Source organism: Salmo salar, chromosome ssa02 (assembly GCF_905237065.1).
Source record: "Salmo salar chromosome ssa02, Ssal_v3.1, whole genome shotgun sequence".
In the NCBI taxonomy this organism is placed as follows: domain Eukaryota; kingdom Metazoa; phylum Chordata; class Actinopteri; order Salmoniformes; family Salmonidae; genus Salmo; species Salmo salar.
This window is the reverse complement of record NC_059443.1, coordinates 55,515,389-55,534,024: the sequence shown is the minus strand read 5'-3', so window position 1 is coordinate 55,534,024 and position 18,636 is coordinate 55,515,389. Positions and strand designations below refer to the sequence as shown.

At 44.8% G+C, this 18,636-nt stretch overlaps 1 protein-coding gene across 1 annotated transcript in view; it reads left to right on the top strand.

Annotated features, from left to right (window-relative positions):
* The window catches only part of LOC100380627 (neuronal pentraxin-1), a 4,900-nt gene extending 2,295 nt beyond the window's left edge, over nucleotides 1-2,605 (top strand). The window contains exons 3-5 of the mRNA XM_014176836.2: nucleotides 34-278; nucleotides 562-741; nucleotides 1,354-2,605. Coding sequence (XP_014032311.1) covers nucleotides 34-278; nucleotides 562-741; nucleotides 1,354-1,575 — 647 coding nt within the window. The 3' untranslated portion in view covers nucleotides 1,576-2,605. The remainder of the gene's footprint in view (nucleotides 1-33; nucleotides 279-561; nucleotides 742-1,353) is intronic.
* The last annotated feature ends 16,031 nt before the right edge of the window (nucleotides 2,606-18,636 follow it).

Genomic DNA, 18,636 nt, shown 5'->3' with positions numbered 1-18,636 from the left:
GGGTAAACAAGTAGGCCTATGTTTCGTCCGCAGGTGGGAAAGACAACAGACCACTGGACAAGTTCCAGCTGACATTCCCGTTGAGAACCAACTACATGTACGCCAAAGCCAAGAGAACCCTGCCGGAGATGTATGCCTTCACCGTGTGTCTGTGGATTAAATCTAACGCGTCGCCCGGGGTGGGCACACCTTTCTCCTACGCTGTCCCAGGGCAGGCCAACGAGCTGGTGCTGATTGAGTGGGGGAATAACCCGATGGAGATACTCATTAATGATAAGGTAATGATCGCTGACGGAAATGGCATATTCTACACAGCATTTGGTTATACGCAAAATGGACAGATCGCCATGCGTACATGTGGTGTGCCAGACTAGCAAATTAAACTACGCAGCATTATGCAATGTCTGGGAAAGTTATGGAGACGTGACAAGCAACTTAATTATACAACTATTGCATTCATAGCCAGTGCTATGTCTGAAAACATTAAACACCGTAGCAATCATCAGTTCTAGGCCAGGCCTATTTGAACATATAGTAATGGGTGCGCTGTCCATGTTGCAGGTGGCCAAGTTGCCGTTCATCATCAACGACGGGAAGTGGCATCACATCGGCATCACCTGGACCACGCGCGACGGGATGTGGGAGGCGTTTCAGGACGGAGTGCTGCGCGGCAGTGGAGAGAATCTGGCGCCATACCATCCCATCAAGCCGCAGGGTGTCCTCGTACTGGGACAAGAGCAGGTAAGAGTGTTCACTAAATGAGGATGAACTAACTTTATGATTACATTGGTATGCAAGTCGTGATATATTATTGGGGGAAATAATTATATCCATTAGTAATGAAAATATTAGAGCACGTTTTCTCTCCAATGATCAAAGGGAGGAATATTCATATAATGGGAAAGTTGAGAGGCCTTAACGAAATTGTAAATTAAGAGGTAGCCATCTAATTAAGTAATTAAGGCCCTCGAGCTAGATATCGTGGAATACCCCCACTCAATTGGGACAATACACAATCCACTTCAAATAGAAAAGTGGCAAATCTTTAGCAATTAAGGAGTAATAGGCATATCTTGTCATGCAAAACAAATTACGTATGGTTAAATTTGGGCTTCGGTTATGGTGGAACTGTCACGAAGAGTGGCAGCTTTTTATTATAGTTTTATGATAGTTAGAAATAGAAATCAATGCATTTCCATGGTATAGGACAATTGTATTCCTTCCTCATACAGTACAGTATGATTAGCCTAGTACACACATTTGTAATAGATTGGCCATGCGTAAAAGAAAGGCCGCGTGCGTACCCAAAATTCGCGCCACTAACCTTGAACTTGTCATCTTGTTGCTCCACAGGACACGCTGGGGGGAGGTTTCGACGCGACACAAGCTTATGTGGGTGAGCTAGCAAATCTCAACATGTGGGATAGGAAGCTTTCCATCGGGGAGATTTATAACCTGGCAACCTGCAACAGCAAAGCGCAAACTGGCAACGTATTCTCTTGGTCGGAGTCCAACATTGAAATATTCGGTGGAGCTACCAAGTGGACATTCGAGCCGTGCCGTTCGCTCAACTGAACTGCATTTCGACATGAAACCAAGGCCAATCCGACATATCTGTATTTCTTTTGAGCTTCTGTCGTTCTTGTCTTCATTATGCCGTTCGTTACAGACGATTTGGTATGTATTTAATGATAAGCTTAAACCTGGGATTTCTATTAGATATTTATGTACGAAACAACTTTTTTTGATCTTGAGAAAAATCTAATTCGTCTTGGAAACCTCAGTTGGACAGTGTTGGTATCTGTTTGTTTGGTTTTCTATTGGAGTTTTGTTGCAAGCGCACTTTAGCATTTTTGATTCGCTTATTTTGTCTTGGACTGGCAGCTGGGCAATCCACGCCTTATGTTGGACAATTCTCAGCAGAGTGCGGAATTTATGGAGCCAGCCTCTAGAGTGGAACTCACGCTGTCTGTCCAAGTATTGTCAGTATTTGACGCCGTGAAAATGATACAGCGCCCTTCAAATCCCTCAACCTCACCCACCCCTCCGGATCTTGCACTGTGAATGACGAGAGCCATGTAGAGAGAGGACGCCGAGGGTACGTTGAAGGACATTGCAAAGTCGGACTGTAGAAATCATTTGTAATTGTCGTTCGCTTCAAAGTGTTGTAAACGAATGTCGTTAATTGCCAACATGCTACAAAGCCTGGGTGCCTTGGGCAGGTGCAAATATTCAGCACATTATTTTTATGTTGCAAATTATATGTATTGTTTGTTTTGTATTTATTTTGAGGGAGGGTGGGAGAGTTTCTTGTTATTATTCTGATAAATGTAATTTAATTGAGGTTTGTTCACGGATATGATGACGTGTTTGGGCAGGTGTTTGTACTACCGGTATCTGTATTCGGAATGTTACGGTGTCTGTATAGTAACAGCATGACTGAGTGACAGAACGCTGCCACATCGTCGTCGACATCTGCTTGACTATCCTTTCTGGGACTGGGTGGTTTTCTACTGGATTGTTATATGCTCCAAGCATGGCAACACTGAAAGATATGAAAAAGATCTAATTTTTTAAATAAAATTGTGATACATAAGAGTTAAAAGTGTACTAATGGGCTGGCATTAATGGTATGCATCAAACGGTGTGGATGAGAGAGAGAGAGAGAGAGAGAGCGGGATAACGTGGGAGAGAAAGGGAGAAACAGAGAGCAAGCGAGAGAACGATAATTATTGCTGGTTAAATCTGATTTAATCTTGCCACATGGTGTAGGAGAAAGACGTTAGTGCTGGATAAGTGAAAAAAACGCCTGAACTCAGACTGAAGGTCAGAGAGGTGCTGGGAACAACTGAAACTGTGTGCGGTGTCTCTTTTTAGCTGACTGCAGAAGACAACACTCCCAAATGCTTTGTGGTGTGTGCGTGCGTTTGAGGCGCGCACATTCTGCCCTAATGAAAGCGAGGCTGTTGAAAGAAGAAAACGCCTAGTCATATCACCCCCCTTTTCAAGAGTCAGCTCAATCGGTCGCAATGCAATCTGAACCAAACCTACATAAAGAACCATGCTATACTGTAGCCTATACTGCTCTATTTTGTTCTGTATCAGTTTACTGTGTTGTGTTAAGTGCCATCTTCTCCCATCACATGCATCATGTAACAAAACACTGCAGTCCTGGATGCTGATGGTCTTGTACTTTGACAGTTACTGCATTGAGCTGAGTCAGTTATTATTCGTTATCACCCACGTATCAGATGGTGTAACAAACATCTCAAAGAAGAACCCACATTTTACTCTGCCTCTTGCAGCATGGCTTTTGGAGAAATTGTGCAGCTTGCACCATCACGCTTGGCTTGCTGTTACCATATAAATCTATGGCCGTTACTTATAAATCCCCTGGATAGTTAGTTATCCAGAGGGAGAACGGGGAGGGAAGGTCTCTTAAAAGACCAGTTAGAAAAATGATCTTCCCTAGGGGCCAACATTGATCAGATAGCGAGGAATGAGCGGCTATAGGCCTTAGTTAGTAGGTAGCCAGAGGGAGAGATGGGAGATGTAGTCCCTGACAGAAAGAGAAAGAGGTCCCTTGAGGGGACAGACCCTCATTAGCTCGGACAGAACATTCACACACAGCCTCACTGACCCAGAGACTCATTCTCCCAAGGTGCACTACCTCTTACCCAAGGTCAAGAGCCCAGCAACAAAGTAAGGAGGTGGGAGCTCTCCTTTAGAGAACAGGCGTCCTTGCTCTTCTCACTATCATAATTTCACCCTCATACAGAACACACACCAAACTGGACTGGTTACACCTGAGGCCTGTTTCTGAAGGGTCGAGAGAGTACATTGGACTGGTAAACAATGCTGGAGAAAGGTTGGAATTGCATAATGAGTCTAGGGGGTGGCCTAAAACTAGTGGGTTGAACCAACAGTAATTCAAAAACTTATGGGGGAGCTTGTTTTACACGTTCAACACAGGGAGCCAGGGGCATAAAGTAAGTTCAGGACGGAGGGGGGCGATCCGGAGGGGTGCTGATAAATATGAGAATTTTGCATTTTTGAAACAGCTTTTTCCTTAAATCTACAGCCATAATCATTATGCCTATTTCTATGTCAAAAATATGTATATTTTTCTGCATAGGTTATATAAGCATACCTCTTTATTTTAATTAAAGATGCACATTGATTCTTTAAGAACTTTTAAGCCTTAGGAACACTGGAATATAGCATCATAGCCCAAGAATGAAAGCAATTTTAGTATTTTCTAAGGTCTACTGTAGCAACCTTGCCAGCAGGCATGCCAGCTACGATAGTTTGACAAGCTACTCTAACTTGATTGATAGCCTGAAATGGCTTGGTAGCTAGTTAAGAGGTTGGGAGATTGGGAAGCTATCTAGCTCGCTAGCTAAAGCAAACTTCAAACATTTGCTACAGTAGGTGGCTAGTATTATAGACGAACAACAAAACATTTTCATTTTATTTATTTATCAAGAAGGAATCAATAGGCTACATAGCTTACGAGTCATGCCCATCACCGGCTAAAATCAAATCAAACGCTCTGTGTGGTCATTCAACACTCTTTCCTCCACTGATGATACTGTCTGCATGCACTAGAGTCCTCAAACTCAACTCTGGACTTCGAAGCCAGTTCCACTGCGTTCTTTCATTTCCCCCCTCTAATCAGGGACTGAATTAGACCTGGGACACCATGTGTGTGCAATTCATTATCAGGTAGAACAGAAGACCAGCAGGCTCCGGACCTCGTAGGGTAAGAGTTGAATACCCCTGCACTAAAGCATCTAGTGTCCTGCCTAGCATTTCTTTGCTCCATGGTATACCTTGGAAGGAACCACTTACTAGGGAGAATGGGGAAGGGGGTACTCTTTGCCTGGTCCAGTAAGTGTGCCCCCTCCGCAAAATGCCACTGCCAGATATTTTTATCAATAATTATGATAAAACGTGGTCTTAAAAATGACATTTTGTAATCAATTTAACATCTGAAAAATTTAAAAGAGGACACATCTGAGGGGGAACTTCGCCTTGTGCCCCCTATGGGCATGACACCTCTGCAGGGAACAGAGGTGTATATTTATTTAGTCCAGGACTAGGACATCCTACACACTCAATTCACTAGTCAACAAATCACCAAGCCTGTGATTAGTTTACGCTGGTGTGCTACTACTGAAATAGATTAGAAATGGAAGTGGCTGGGTGGCCCGAGGACAGGGTTGAGAATCACCCAAACAGCACGTTGACAAGGGATGAGGCTCCACTATACTGTCCAACCAACAGCAGGGTCAAAGGAGAGGAGAGGAGAGGAGGGTGATCTACTGCCACAGTATAAGTTTATAGCCAGCCTCTCAGTTGATGTCACCACAAAGCACCCGTCAATGGCCGACTGGCCATGCCATCATAATCACTGGGGCTGCTGATTACTACGCTGCTCACTAATTCCCTGCTAGCGTAATGCTGCTAAGCTGTAGGTGGTGTAGTGCATTGCTAGAGTACGACCGTGCATTTGTGAAGTGGTCATCTGAATATTCTTTGTGCCAGGAGACGTCATCAATTGTACCCGGCATACATTCCCTTGAAAAATGTAAATAACTGATCTCAAAAGGATCAACCTATGAAAGACATGAAATCCCATATATAACATGATCACTTTCCTGTCAAACGGACCTAGACTTGAGTTGATCCGGATAACTGTAATTTCAGATCCTAATTTAAGTAATTAATAATTATCCAATCCATAAATCAATGCCCTCAATCTTAATTCAAACAGACAAACCATTAAATAAAACAACGAAATCCACAAGGACAATATGAAAACAGTAATAGACTTTAGTGTAAGGATTTCTGCCAAGGGTTATTACATATGATGCTTTTATATTCTCATTTACATTAGATAACGATTTGCTGGGCAAGCACCATTTTTTAGGGCACCCCTCTTGCCTATATGTAAACATCTGTTATTTCTCATACCATAGAGGTTACCATGAGGTGCCCTACTTCACAATTCAGGCTTCAACCCTCTTTATAGAGCTACGTTTTGTAATCAGTGTTCCACAATGCAATGGATCTCCAGTCAACCGCTCGTAAATAACTATCTGGAATGAAAGAATCAGCCTGAAATATTGGTTCGCACATACATATTCTCTCAGTATTGAGCACTGACCTGGTAAGCTCCTGGAATGCTCTTTTCTCTTTGCAATACAGTGCTACTGTAAAGACAATAGGCAAGGATAGCCGTTTTATTTCAAGGATAATGGCACATAAGTTATGAAGGAAAGAACATGATTTATGTAATTCTCCAACAAAGATACTACTTTTTATATGCAATGATACACAAAACGTGACACACTATGTTATGTTCAGTTCACCACCAAACCAATGACCACTGTCAACCAACGTACACCACAGCCGGAAATACCACCATATCAAGATTGAAATATGTTCAAATCCTCCAGATCAATGTCATGATCAGTTCACCTCACCACAAAACCGATAATCTCTGTCAACCAATATTGCCATATCTGTCACCATATCCATCGACAAGATCAGTAAGATTCATGGTGCCTCCCCAGCAATGTAAATCTTTCCTAGGGAGGAGTTTTTTGTTCAGATTGAGTGGATAAAGAGATGACATTTCAGCTGTCTCATTAATTCATAACCTGTCCCAGGTGGCACTAGTCTCTGGGAGGAAGTTGAATAATGCTCTAGTGCAGAGGAGCAGTCCTACCTCTTGTTGAGTCGGGTAGCACCAACTTGCACAACACCACGAGCCATATTGAGAGCCTGGGGTTGCTGTGCTAAAACATGCAAATGCAAAATGCAAGGAAAATCTGGAAATCCCGTCCCAGAACCCTTTTTCCCCACACTCCCTTATGTATTGTGCACTGCAAGGCCTGTTTACTACAGATGTATGATCTTAATTCGATCACCCTGTTGCAGGAGTACTTTCCTGCAATGCAGGACATTTTAAATGTGCAGTATATTTGAGGTTTAAAAAGGCTTCAAGTTTGTAATTTCCACCCTTACGAAAAATGTATCAACCCCTACAAAAATGTAAATGTATTATTATCCACATAATAATTCTAATTTCCTGTTGCTGATGGATTCTTTTCCTGCTGTTGTCACACCCTGATCAGTTGCTTGTTATCCCTGGTGTATTTGTCCTGTGTTTCTCGTCTCTCTGTGCCAGTTCGTCTTGTATGTTCCAAGTCAACCAGCGTGTTTTTCCCGTGCGCCTGCCTTTTCTATTGTCTTTTACTAGTCCTCCCGGTTTTGACCCTTGCCTGTTTCCTGGACTCTGAACTGGTTTTGACTTTTTGCCTGTCAACTACCATTCTCTTGCCTACCCCTTTTGGATATAATAAATATCTAAGACTCAAACCATCTGCCTCCCTTGTCTGCATCTGGGTCTCGCCTGTAGCAAACTGGCTGAAATGAAGATCCTACATCTGTATGCAGGGCTGTCAGTGTGTTATTTCAGCCTGTGCAACATGCAGGCAACAGTTCCCTCTTTTATCATAACTGCACTGAACAGAAGGGGGATTCTACTAACAGCTGAGGACTAAAAGTGGGCCATCCAACAGCCGAGTGTTTAAAGAGAGATAAAGGGAGAAAGCCACACCTCCCTCCCTCCTCCTCCTCTCTTCTCCTCCTCTGGTCCTCTTCCATGGAGAGGTAGTCACAGAAGGCATTTAACGAGCAGTGGAGTCTTCCGGGCTGGATGCAGGCTGGGATAATGAGCCCGCGCACAGGTAAGGTCGGGATCCATGTGGTTCTTCCTCCTTATAGGGAGGCCTCTGACGGCACAGCTCCACTACAGTTGGACAGAGACTGGAGAAAGCGAGAGAGAGAGAGAGAAAGAGAGCAAGAGAGAGCGAGAGGGAGATTCTCTAGCTTCCTATTCCAACCCAAAACGTAGACTACAAGAAACATTCCTGGCCTTCTGTGTCCATTGCTCTCTTTTCCGATTCCTCAGAAAGAAATCCTTCCATCAGAGGTAAGATGAATGTCGATGGTGGGTGTGAGTCAACCCAAAGACAAGCAGGAGACGCATATCTAGCCTGAAGGAGATCCTTACGATCCAGACTTTGTCCATTCCAAGTTTGACCCACTCGAATGCTGTATCCTTCTCCAGTAGCACCAGCAGGATGGATGGTATTGGTGTGAGTCAGTAAAGGCTGAGCTATAGGTCCACAGATGGAGGATCTCTATGCCTGCGGCTCTCTGACCTCTCAGGTGAGTTCAAGGTTCAGACAGGTCCAGCCCAGTGGTTCTGACCAGCTGTTAATGGCTGTGTACCAGACAACACTGCCCAGACACTGGGCAACAAGGTCAGTCGGGCAGCTGTGGAAACCTGGCTAAAAGACGGTACACAGGCCAATATAACCTCTCCAGCTCCCATCGCGCCACCTCCATCTGTCCTGAATCATTGATGAGTAGCCTAGCCTAGCTTAGCATTAGCAACCCTGCGTTCTTTTCCCCCTTACCGGCGCCAGCATGAAAAATGCACGAGTGACGCACATCAACAGGAAGTTGAAGAGGAACGGGGAAGATGCAGCAAGGGGATGAGGGAAACACATAAGGATCTCCACCTTAGTGAGTCATTACTTGTTTAAAAGGGGGAGTTTCTGGTAGCAGCTCTCTGAGGGCTCTCTAAGGCAGAGTGATGAGATGGAGATCGGATTCAGGAAGGGGAACAGAGTTTAGGGGGTATCAGGCATGACAGCAGTTAACAAGGAAGAGGACTGGTGCAGTGGGACGTTCTGTAACACCGAGAGCACACTGTACAGAGAGAGAGAGAGAGAGAGAGAGAGAGAGAGACACAGTCACTGATACCTTCCCCACCTATCTTTCTCCCTCTCTCCATACCTCCCTCCACCCCTCTCTATCGTGCTCTCTCTTTCTCCTTATATCTGTCTTTCTCCTTCTCTCGCTCTCCATTTCTCTGCCTGTCCCAGGGGAGCCAGTTATACACCACATCTCACAGAAACAGGTCATCCACCAGAGGAGGCGAGGGATTTCCATAATACAAAGAAGCTGACATTGAACTGATCCTTGCATTGACTAAACAGTGTTGAGAGAAGAGGAGAGGAGGGGAGAGAAGACTGGCAAGGAGAAGAGAGGAGAGGGGAGGAGGGGACAGTTGAAGAGAGGACGGGAGAGGAGAGGAGAGGAGGGGAAAGGAGAAGAGAGGACGGGAGAGGAGAGGAGAGGAGGGGAAAGGAGAAGAGAGGAGAGGAGAGGAGGATAAGTCACAGCCATGTGGTGGAGATCATAGGAACCTAAGGGGGCGTGAATGCAGGTGTATAGAAGAACCCAGGAGAAGGCTGTGTGGGATGAATGTGGTCTGTCCCAAACGGTGACCACCTAGAGCTGGAAAGGGGAAGGGTGTAAATTGAGCTATGTAATCTCCCCAAGGTCCCTCAATTAGGCGCTTTCACATATTCAAGGTCACTTGTAGCAGAAGTGACCTTGGCTGTAGTGTAGGCATTAAGGGCATATGATAACACCTTTTTTTACCACAGCTCCCCCTTGAGTGATCACAGCTCTAATGGAAGAGCTTGTCTGTGTGGGACCAGGATTCAGTGGGAGAAAGGGGGAGAGAGGTAGAGAGAGAGAGAGTTAGAGAAAGCATGTTATGGAGGGAGAGGTAGAGTGAGAATGGTAGAGGGAGCGCTGTGGGACGGGGGTCAGATGACAGTGGAACGGAATATGATAGATGCCGTCGGGCCAGCAGACACATACTGTACATATTCCATCTCACAGCCAGGTCGGGGAATGCCGATGATGCCAGCTCTCTCTCTCTCTCTCTCTCCCTCATCCCTCCGTGCCCGAGCGCCGCAATATCAGCATGAATAATTGAACATTGAACGAGCCCGAATCGGGGATTGGAGAATTTCTGTTGCGGATATCTTGAGGCGGCAGCCGTAGAGACAGCAATGGCTTTTTCCAAACACACCACCCCCTGTATTCAACAGTTTGTGTCGAGGAGAGGGGTTATCTCCTTGGGGATACACGAGAACAACAATAACACAAATCCTCACCCGGAAGGGGATCTGCTAGCTAAATGTCGGAGCTGGCAGTTCTATCCTGGACTATGCCTTTAATCTCTACAGTACAGTACCTGCAATCTGATTAGAGTACTGTAATGTAATCATCTGTGCGGACTGGAGACCTGTTGTTTACCTGTGGGGAACATTTAGCTATATTGGTAGTTGAGGATACTTGTGACAGACAGGTATTAAGGAGATGGTAGCCCCCACAGTGCTAGACACACAGGCACAAGCGCGCACACACACTATATGGAGGTGTGACAAGAGGAGACGTATTACACTCTGTGTTGCTCCACACGCCTCAATCGCCTTGCCACTACCCACCCACAATCGGGGCGCCGCACCCCTGCATTATTAGGTGTCGCGGGCTGTGCCAGCCACTCATAAGCACGCACGTACGTCCACTCGTGCGCGCACACACACACACACACACACACACACACACACACACGAGCATGCGTATATACTCATGCACGCATCTCCTTAAACAGTTACTTCTCCAAGAAGAAATGCGATGTCACCTGTCTGTAGTGTGAGCAGGCATACTGTCACCTGTCTGTAGTGTGAGCAGGCATACTGTCACCTGTCTGTAGTGTGAGCAGGCATACTTTCACCTGTCTGTAGTGTCAGCAGGCATACTGTCACCTGTCTGTAGTGTGAGCAGGCATACTGTCACCTGTCTGTAGTGTGAGCAGGCATACTGAGTCAGTGAGTCAGAGAGAGAGTGTGTCTGTGTCTGTCTGTGTGAGAGAGAAAGAACAAAAGACAGTGTGTGTGTGTGTGTGTGTGTCTGTGTGTGTATGTCTTTGTGTGTCTTGTATGTCTGTGTGTATGTGTCTGTGTGTATGTGTGTGTGTGTCTGTGTGTGTATGTCTGTGTGTATGTGTCTGTGTGTGTGTCTGTGTGTGTGTGTGTGTGTGTGTCTGTGTGTATGTGTCTGTGTGTGTGTGTGTGTCTGTGTGTATGTGTCTGTGTATGTGTCTGTGTATGTGTGTGTGTGTGTGTAGGTGTGGGTGTCTGTGTGTGTGTCTGTGTGAGTGCCTGCCAACCTGTATCTCAGGCCTGATGTAAATTCCAATTTGGGCAGCAGATAGACCAGACAGAAGGGCTTTTTAGGTAAATGGGGCTGTAATCAAATAGCAGCAGGTGTAACCTCCTTAATTGCACATCTGCTATTGTAAAGGTCACAGCTATTGGACACAACTGGTGAATAGGGAAATAGAGGCAGAACTCGCAGTAAAACTCCTTTCCCAATGATTAGCAGTCTAATGGACTTAGCCTAAAACAGGCAGACCACATGCTAGCACACTAAACCCCAGAAAATGAGATATAGGCAGCCAAGAGAGTTAGCTACTAAGCTACCACATGGCAACTATGGTACTTAGTATATAAACACACAGTTCTGGTTGGCACAAGCCGCACAATATCAGTGTCTCGACTTCTCAATTCAGTAAAGCTTTATTGGCAGAAACCACAGTAGACGTGTAAATATTGCCAAAGCAGACAGGTTTTGGACAATAAATGAAAATAACTTTGGATCACATGTTCTGGAGTGCAGAATTCTTTCAACAGATTTGACCCTTTCTATTTATTTACACTATATAATATTTTGGGACTGAGGCCTGGCAGACAAGAGAAGGAGAGACAGTATCAAAGACTGTAATTCAGAAACTGAGAGAAATCCAGGCAGAGGGAACAACATGGGATTGCAGCACTGACTAACACTAAAATGACTCCACGCAGACACTACAAACAGATAGCGAGAGAGACAAAGAGAGACAAAGAGAGACAAAGACAGATAATAATACAACACACATACAGTCTTGAAGACATCACAGACAATATGCTTAGGGACTGATGCAGGGAGGAATCAGAAGGAATGAAACAGAGAGAGAAAAATGATGAAAAGAGAGAGAGAGACCTGAGGAAGCTCTGAGAGAGAGAGAGACCTGAGGAAGCCCCGAGAGAGAGAGACCCGAGGAATCCCTGAGAGAGAGAGACCCGTGGAAGCCCTGAGAGAGAGAGACAGACCTGAGGAAGCCCTGAGAGAGAGAGACCTGAGGAAGCCCTGAGAGAGAGAGACCTGAGGAAGAACTGAGAGAGACCTGAGAAAGAACTGATAGAGAGACCTGAGGAAGCCCTGAGAGAGAGAGACCTGAGGAAGTCCTGAGAGAGAGAGAGAGACCTGAGGAAGCCCTGAGAGAGAGAGAGAGAGACCTAAGGAAGTCCTGAGAGAGAGAGAGACCTGAGAAACAACTGAGGGAGAAAGGTACTGAAGCACTTGTTCTTGCACATCTGGCGATTACGGTTGAAAACATCAGGTTTGACCTTATGAGTTGGAACCATGGAACCATGGTGTACTGGAGCAACCATCCCCACCCCTCACACGAATTACTTCAGTGTTGTCCCTGTGAGAGGAAACCGAAGCCCTCTGCACAGTGAAAGAAATCACTTCACATACTGGTACTGGAGATGAGTTAAAACACATTTTGCCCTCGTTGCACGTGTGCGGGAGGGAGGGATGCAAGTGTGTGTGTATGTGTGTGTGTATGAGGGAGAGAAATATATATATATATAGAGAGAGAGAGAGAGAGAGAGAGAGAGAGAGAGAGAGAGAGAGAGAGAGAGAGAGAGAGAGAGAGAGAGAGAGAGAGAAATAGAGATGATTTCTATCCCATCAGACCTGGGCCCCATCCTAACTCTTTACTTAATAGACCTATGAGAGGTCACAAACAACATGGTAGACACACATATCTGTAAACAAACAGGTGTAGGGCTGATTCAGTGAGTGAAAGAGTGAAGATGAGAGAAGATGAATACAAGAGTTGTGGTGGGGTTGGTGGGGAGTGTTAGTGTATGTAGGTTCACCTGTGGCTTCCTCTTTCATACTTAAAATCAAATCAAATACACATATTTAGGCGTTGTTATTGCGGGTGTAGCGAAGTGCCTGTGTTCCTAGCTCCAACGGTGCAGTAGTATCTAACAATTCACACAAATCTCAAAATAAAAGAATGGAATTAAGAAATGTATAAATATTAGGACGAGCAATGTCAGAGTGGCATTGACGAGAACACAGTAGAATACAGTATATTCATATGAAATGAGTAAAACAGTATGTAAACATGATTACAGTGATCAGTGTTGCATTATTAAAGTCACCAGTGACTCCATTTCTATGTACTGTACATAGGGCAGCAGCCTCTAAGGTGCAGGGATGAGCCGGCTAGTGACAATGACTAAGTTCAGGGCAGAGTACTGAGTGGAGGCTGGCTAGTGATGGCAATTTAACAGTCTAATGGCCTTGAGATAGAGGCTGTTTCTCAGTCTCTCGGTCCCAGCTTTGATGCACCTGTTTTCCCTTTGTAATCCCCTTTGTAAACCAATGCCAGGTCAGATACAGTACAAAGTAATCCAACATGGTAAACAAACACAGGTACACAAGGTGGAGGGGTGACTCGGTGAGTGAAAGAGTGTGACAGGAGAGGAATAAAAGAGGGGGTGGGGGTGGTGGGGAGGGTTTGTGTATGTGAGTGCACTTGTGGCTTCCTCTTTCATTCTTCCTCAGTAAACCAATGCCAGGTCAGATACAGTACAAAGTAATCCAACATGGTAAAAAATACAGATATACAATACAAGGTGGAGGGGTGACTCAGTGAAAGAGAACGATAGTACAACAACAAAAACATAATCGAGTCATAACAGTCAAGAGCCATCATCTACATCCCAAACGTTAGAAAAGTCAGTACAGTACTTTTAAAAAGTATGAGTCCTTGCATTGTACTCAAAGTTTTTCTTAAGGTCAAATGCCTTGGCGTCGGTTCGACTCGTACAATAGCCCAGATACAATTTCAGACCTCTCTAGCTCTTTATTAGTGCATGCCTGGCTGGAACATTGTGGGTCGTGAAAACCTTTCTGTACACCGCAGTAATTGCCTGGCATTGAGGAAGAAAAGGTTGTCTAGGTTTGAATGGCCAACCTGTTTTGATTCTCTTCCCTGGTACACATGAAGATATGAATGTGGAAAGTTATCATTCTTCGACTGGATTAGGAGAGAGAGAGAAAATGTGTGTTTGCTTCTTACGATGGCATGCTTTGTCCCTCATCACCTGGCAACTGAATGACTGATGTTTCAAAGTCCAACTTCATTCTACCCAGTTTGACGGATTACATTAAATTGGAAATTTCATTTTAGACATTTAGTGTAATAAGTCAGACAGTTTTATCCAGAGCGATTTACAACACGTACATCAAGTGCAATCAAGCAAGGAAGCTGAAAAAACCCTGCAATAATGGATTGTGAGATTTCAAACCCACAAACAACCGCATTATACAAGCATCATAAGGTGTCAAACCCAAGTTCTCCTGACTAAGGGCTGGATTCAATCCGTAGTGCCGAAGTTCAGCGCTCTAAAATGGCGCCGGAAGAAATGGCAGCAGTTTTACGGGCGCCTAACCAATTGTGCTATTGTGTTTTTCTTGCGTTATTTGTAACTTATTTTGTACATAATGTTTCTGCCACCGTATCTTACGGCAAAAAAGAGCTTCTGGATATCAGGACAGCGACCACTCACCTCGGATTAGACTAAGATTTTTTCTTCAACGAGTAGGACGCACAGGATGTACTTCAGACACCTGACAAGGCCAACATCCCTGTCATTGGCAAGAAAAAGAGATGCAGGTACAGAGGACACAGAGCGGGGTGCCTCGTAAGGATCCGCCGACGGCGAGTGGGAAATCTGCCTTTACCGTCAGTATTACTTGCCAAAGTACAATCATTGGACAATAAATTAGACGAGGTACGATCACGAATATCCTACCAACGAGACATCAAAAACTGTAACTTCTTGTTCCACTGAATCGTGGCTGAATTACGACATGGATATTCAGCTTGCGGGATATACGCTGCACTGGCTAGATAGAACCGCACACTCCGGTAAGACGAAGGGGGAGGGGGGGGTGGTCTGTGCATATTTGTAAACAACAGCTGGTGCACGAAATCTAAGGAAGTCTCTAGATTTTGCTTGCTTGAAGTAGAGTAGCTCTTGATAAGATGTAGACCACACTATTTGCCAAGAGAGTTTTCATCTATATTTTTCGTGGCTGTTTATTTACCACCACAGACGGCTGATGGCACTAAGACCACATTCAGTCAGCTGTATAAGGAAATAAGCAAACAGGAAACCGCTCACCCAGAGGTGGCGCTCCTAGCGGCCAGGGACTTTAATGCAGGGAAATTTAAATCAGTTTTACCTAATTTATATCAACATGTTAAATGCACAACCAGAGGGAAAACATTCTAGCTCACCTGTACTCCACACACAGAGACGCGTACAAAGCTCTCCCTCGCCCTCCATTTGGCAAATCTGACCACAATTCTATTCTATCCTTATTCCTGCTTACAAGCAAAAATTAAAGCAGGAAGCACCAGTGACTTGGTCTATAAAAAAGTGGTCAGATGAAGCAGATGCTAAACTACAGGACTGTTTGCTAGCACAGACTGGAATATGCTCCGGGATTCCTCCAATGGCATTAAGGAGTACACCACATCAGTCACTGGCTTTATCAATAAGTGCATCGAGGACGTCGTCCCCATAGGGACTGTACGCACATACCCCAACCAGAAGCCATAGATTACAGACAACATTTGTACTGAGCTAAAGGATAGAGCCGCCGCTTTCAAGGCCTGGGACTCTAACCTGGAAGCTTATAAGTAATCCTGCTATGCCCTCCGACAAACCATTAAACAGACAAAGCGCCAATACAGGACTAAGATTGAATCGTACTACACCGGCTCCGATGCTCGTCTTATGTGGCAGGGCATGCAAACTATTACAGACTACAAAGGGAAGCACAGCCGCGAGCTGCCCAGTGACACAAGCCTACCAGATGAGCTAAATTACTTCTATGCTCGCTTCGAGGCAAGCAACACTGAGGCATGCATGAGCGCATCAGCTGTTCTGGACGACTGTGTGATCAGCTCTCCGTAGCTGACGTGAGCAAGACCTTTAAACAGGTCAACATTCACAAGGCCGCGGGACCAGACAGATTACCAGGACGTGTGCTCCGGGCATGTGCTGACCAGCTGGTAGGTGTCTTCACTGATATTTTCAACATGTCCCTGATTGAGTCGGTAATACCAACATGTTTCAAGCAGACCACCATAGTCCCTGTGCCCAAGAACACTAAGGTAACCTGCCTAAATGACTACAGACGCATAGCACTCACGTCCGTAGCCATGAAGTGCTTTGCAAGGCTGGTAATGGCTCACATTAACACCATTATCCCAGAAACCCTAGACCCACTCCAATTTGCATACTGCCCAAACAGATCGACAGATGATGCAATCTCTATTGCACTCAACACTGCCCTTTCCCACCTGGACAAAAGGAACACCTACGTGAGAATGCTATTCATTGACTACAGCTCAGCGTTCAACACCATAGTGCCCTCAAAGCTCATCACTAAGCTAAGGATCCTGGGACTAAACACCTCCCTCTGCAACTGGGTCCTGGACTTCCAGACAGGCCGCTTCCAGGTGGTGAGGGTAGGTAGCAACACATCCGCAACACTGATCTTCAACACTGAAGCCCCTCAGGGGTGCATGCTCAAGTCCCCTCCTGTTCTCCCTGTTCACCCACGACTGCGTGGCTGTCACGCCCTGGCCATAGAGAGGGTTTTGTTCTCTATTTTGGTTAGGCCAGGGTGTGACTGGGGTGGGCGTTCTATGTTCCTTTTTCTATGTTTTTGTATTTCTTTGTTTTGGGCCGAGTATGGTTCCTAATCAGAGTCAGCTGTCTATTGTTGTCTCTGATTAGGAATCATACTTAGGCTGCCGTTTCCCACCTGTGCTTTGTGGGATCTTGTTTGTGTAGCTGCCTGTGAGCAGCCCAGAACGTCAAGCTTCGTTTTCGTCTGTATTGTTTTGGTGAGTTTCATATTTATTAACCTGTTAGGGCTAGGGGGCAGTATTTGCACGGCTGGATAAAAAAAATGTACCCGATTTAATCTGGTTACTAATCCTACCCAGTAACTAGAATATGCATATACTTATTATATATGGATAGAAAACACTCTAACGTTTCTAAAACTGTTTGAATGGTGTCTGTGAGTATAACAGAACTCATTTGGCAGGCAAAACCCTGAGACATTTTCTGACAGGAAGTGGATACCTGATGTGTTGTATTACCTTTAAACCTATGCCATTGAAAAACACAGGGGCTGAGGAATATTTTGGCACTTCCTATTGCTTCCACTAGATGTCACCAGCCTTTACAAAGTGTTTTGAGTCTTCTGGAGGGAGATCTGACCGAACAAGAGCCATGGAACGATGATGGCCCATTAGACACCTGGCGCGCGAGTTCATGTTGGGTACCCTCGTTCCAATACGTTATAAAAGAGTATGCATTCGTCCACCTTGAATATTATTCATGTTCTGGTTAAAAAGGCCCTAATGATTTATGCTATACAACGTTTGACATGTTTGAACGAACGTAAATATATTTTTTCCCCTCGTTCATGAAGTGAAGTCCGGCGGGCTTAGATCATGTGCTAACAAGACAGAGATTTTTGGACATAAATGATGAGCTTTTTTGAACAAAACTACATTCGTTATGGACCTGTGATACCTGGAAGTGACATCTGATGAAGAGAATCAAAGGTAATGGATTATTTACATAGTATTTTCGATTTTAGATCTCCCCAACATGACGACTAGTCTGTATCGTAACGCGTATTTTTCTGGGCGCAGTGCTCAGATTATTGCAAAGTGTGATTTCCCAGTAAGGTTATTTTTAAATCTGGCAAGTTGATTGCGTTCAAGAGATGCAAATCTATAATTCTTTAAATGACAATATAATATTTTACCAATGTTTTCTAATTTTAATTATTTAATTTGTGATGCTGACTTGACTGCCGGTTATTGGAGGGAAACGATTTCCTCAACATCAATGCCATAGTAAAACGCTGTTTTTGGATATAAATATGAACTTGATAGAACTAAAAATGCATGCATTGTCTAACATAATGTCCTAGGAGTGTCATCTGATGGAGATTGTAAAAGGTTAGTGCATCATTTTAGCTGGTTTTATGGTTTTGGTGACCCTGTCTTTGAATTGACAAAACATTACACACAACTCTTGTAAATGTACTGTCCTAACATACTCTAAATTTATGCTTTCGCCGTAAAACCTTTTTGAAATCGTAAAACGTGGTTAGATTAAGGAGATGTTTATCTTTCAAAGGGTGTAAAATAGTTGTATGTTTGAAAAATGTGAATTTTGTCATTTATTTGGATTCAAATTTGCCGCTCTTGAAATGCACCTGCTGTTGATGGAGTGCACCACGGGGGGGACGCCTGCGTCCCACCTAGCCCATAGAGGTTAAACATGTGGAACGCTAAGTACGCTGCGCCTTGGTCTACCCCTTTAGACGAACGTGACTGAAGATCCCACCAAAGAAGGACCAAGCAGCGTGCCCAGGAGAAGCAAGGATCCTGGGCCAGGGAGAGAAAGGACTGGACATGGGAGGACATCCTGGACGGCAAGGGATCCTACACTTGGGAAGAGATCCTGGTCGGAA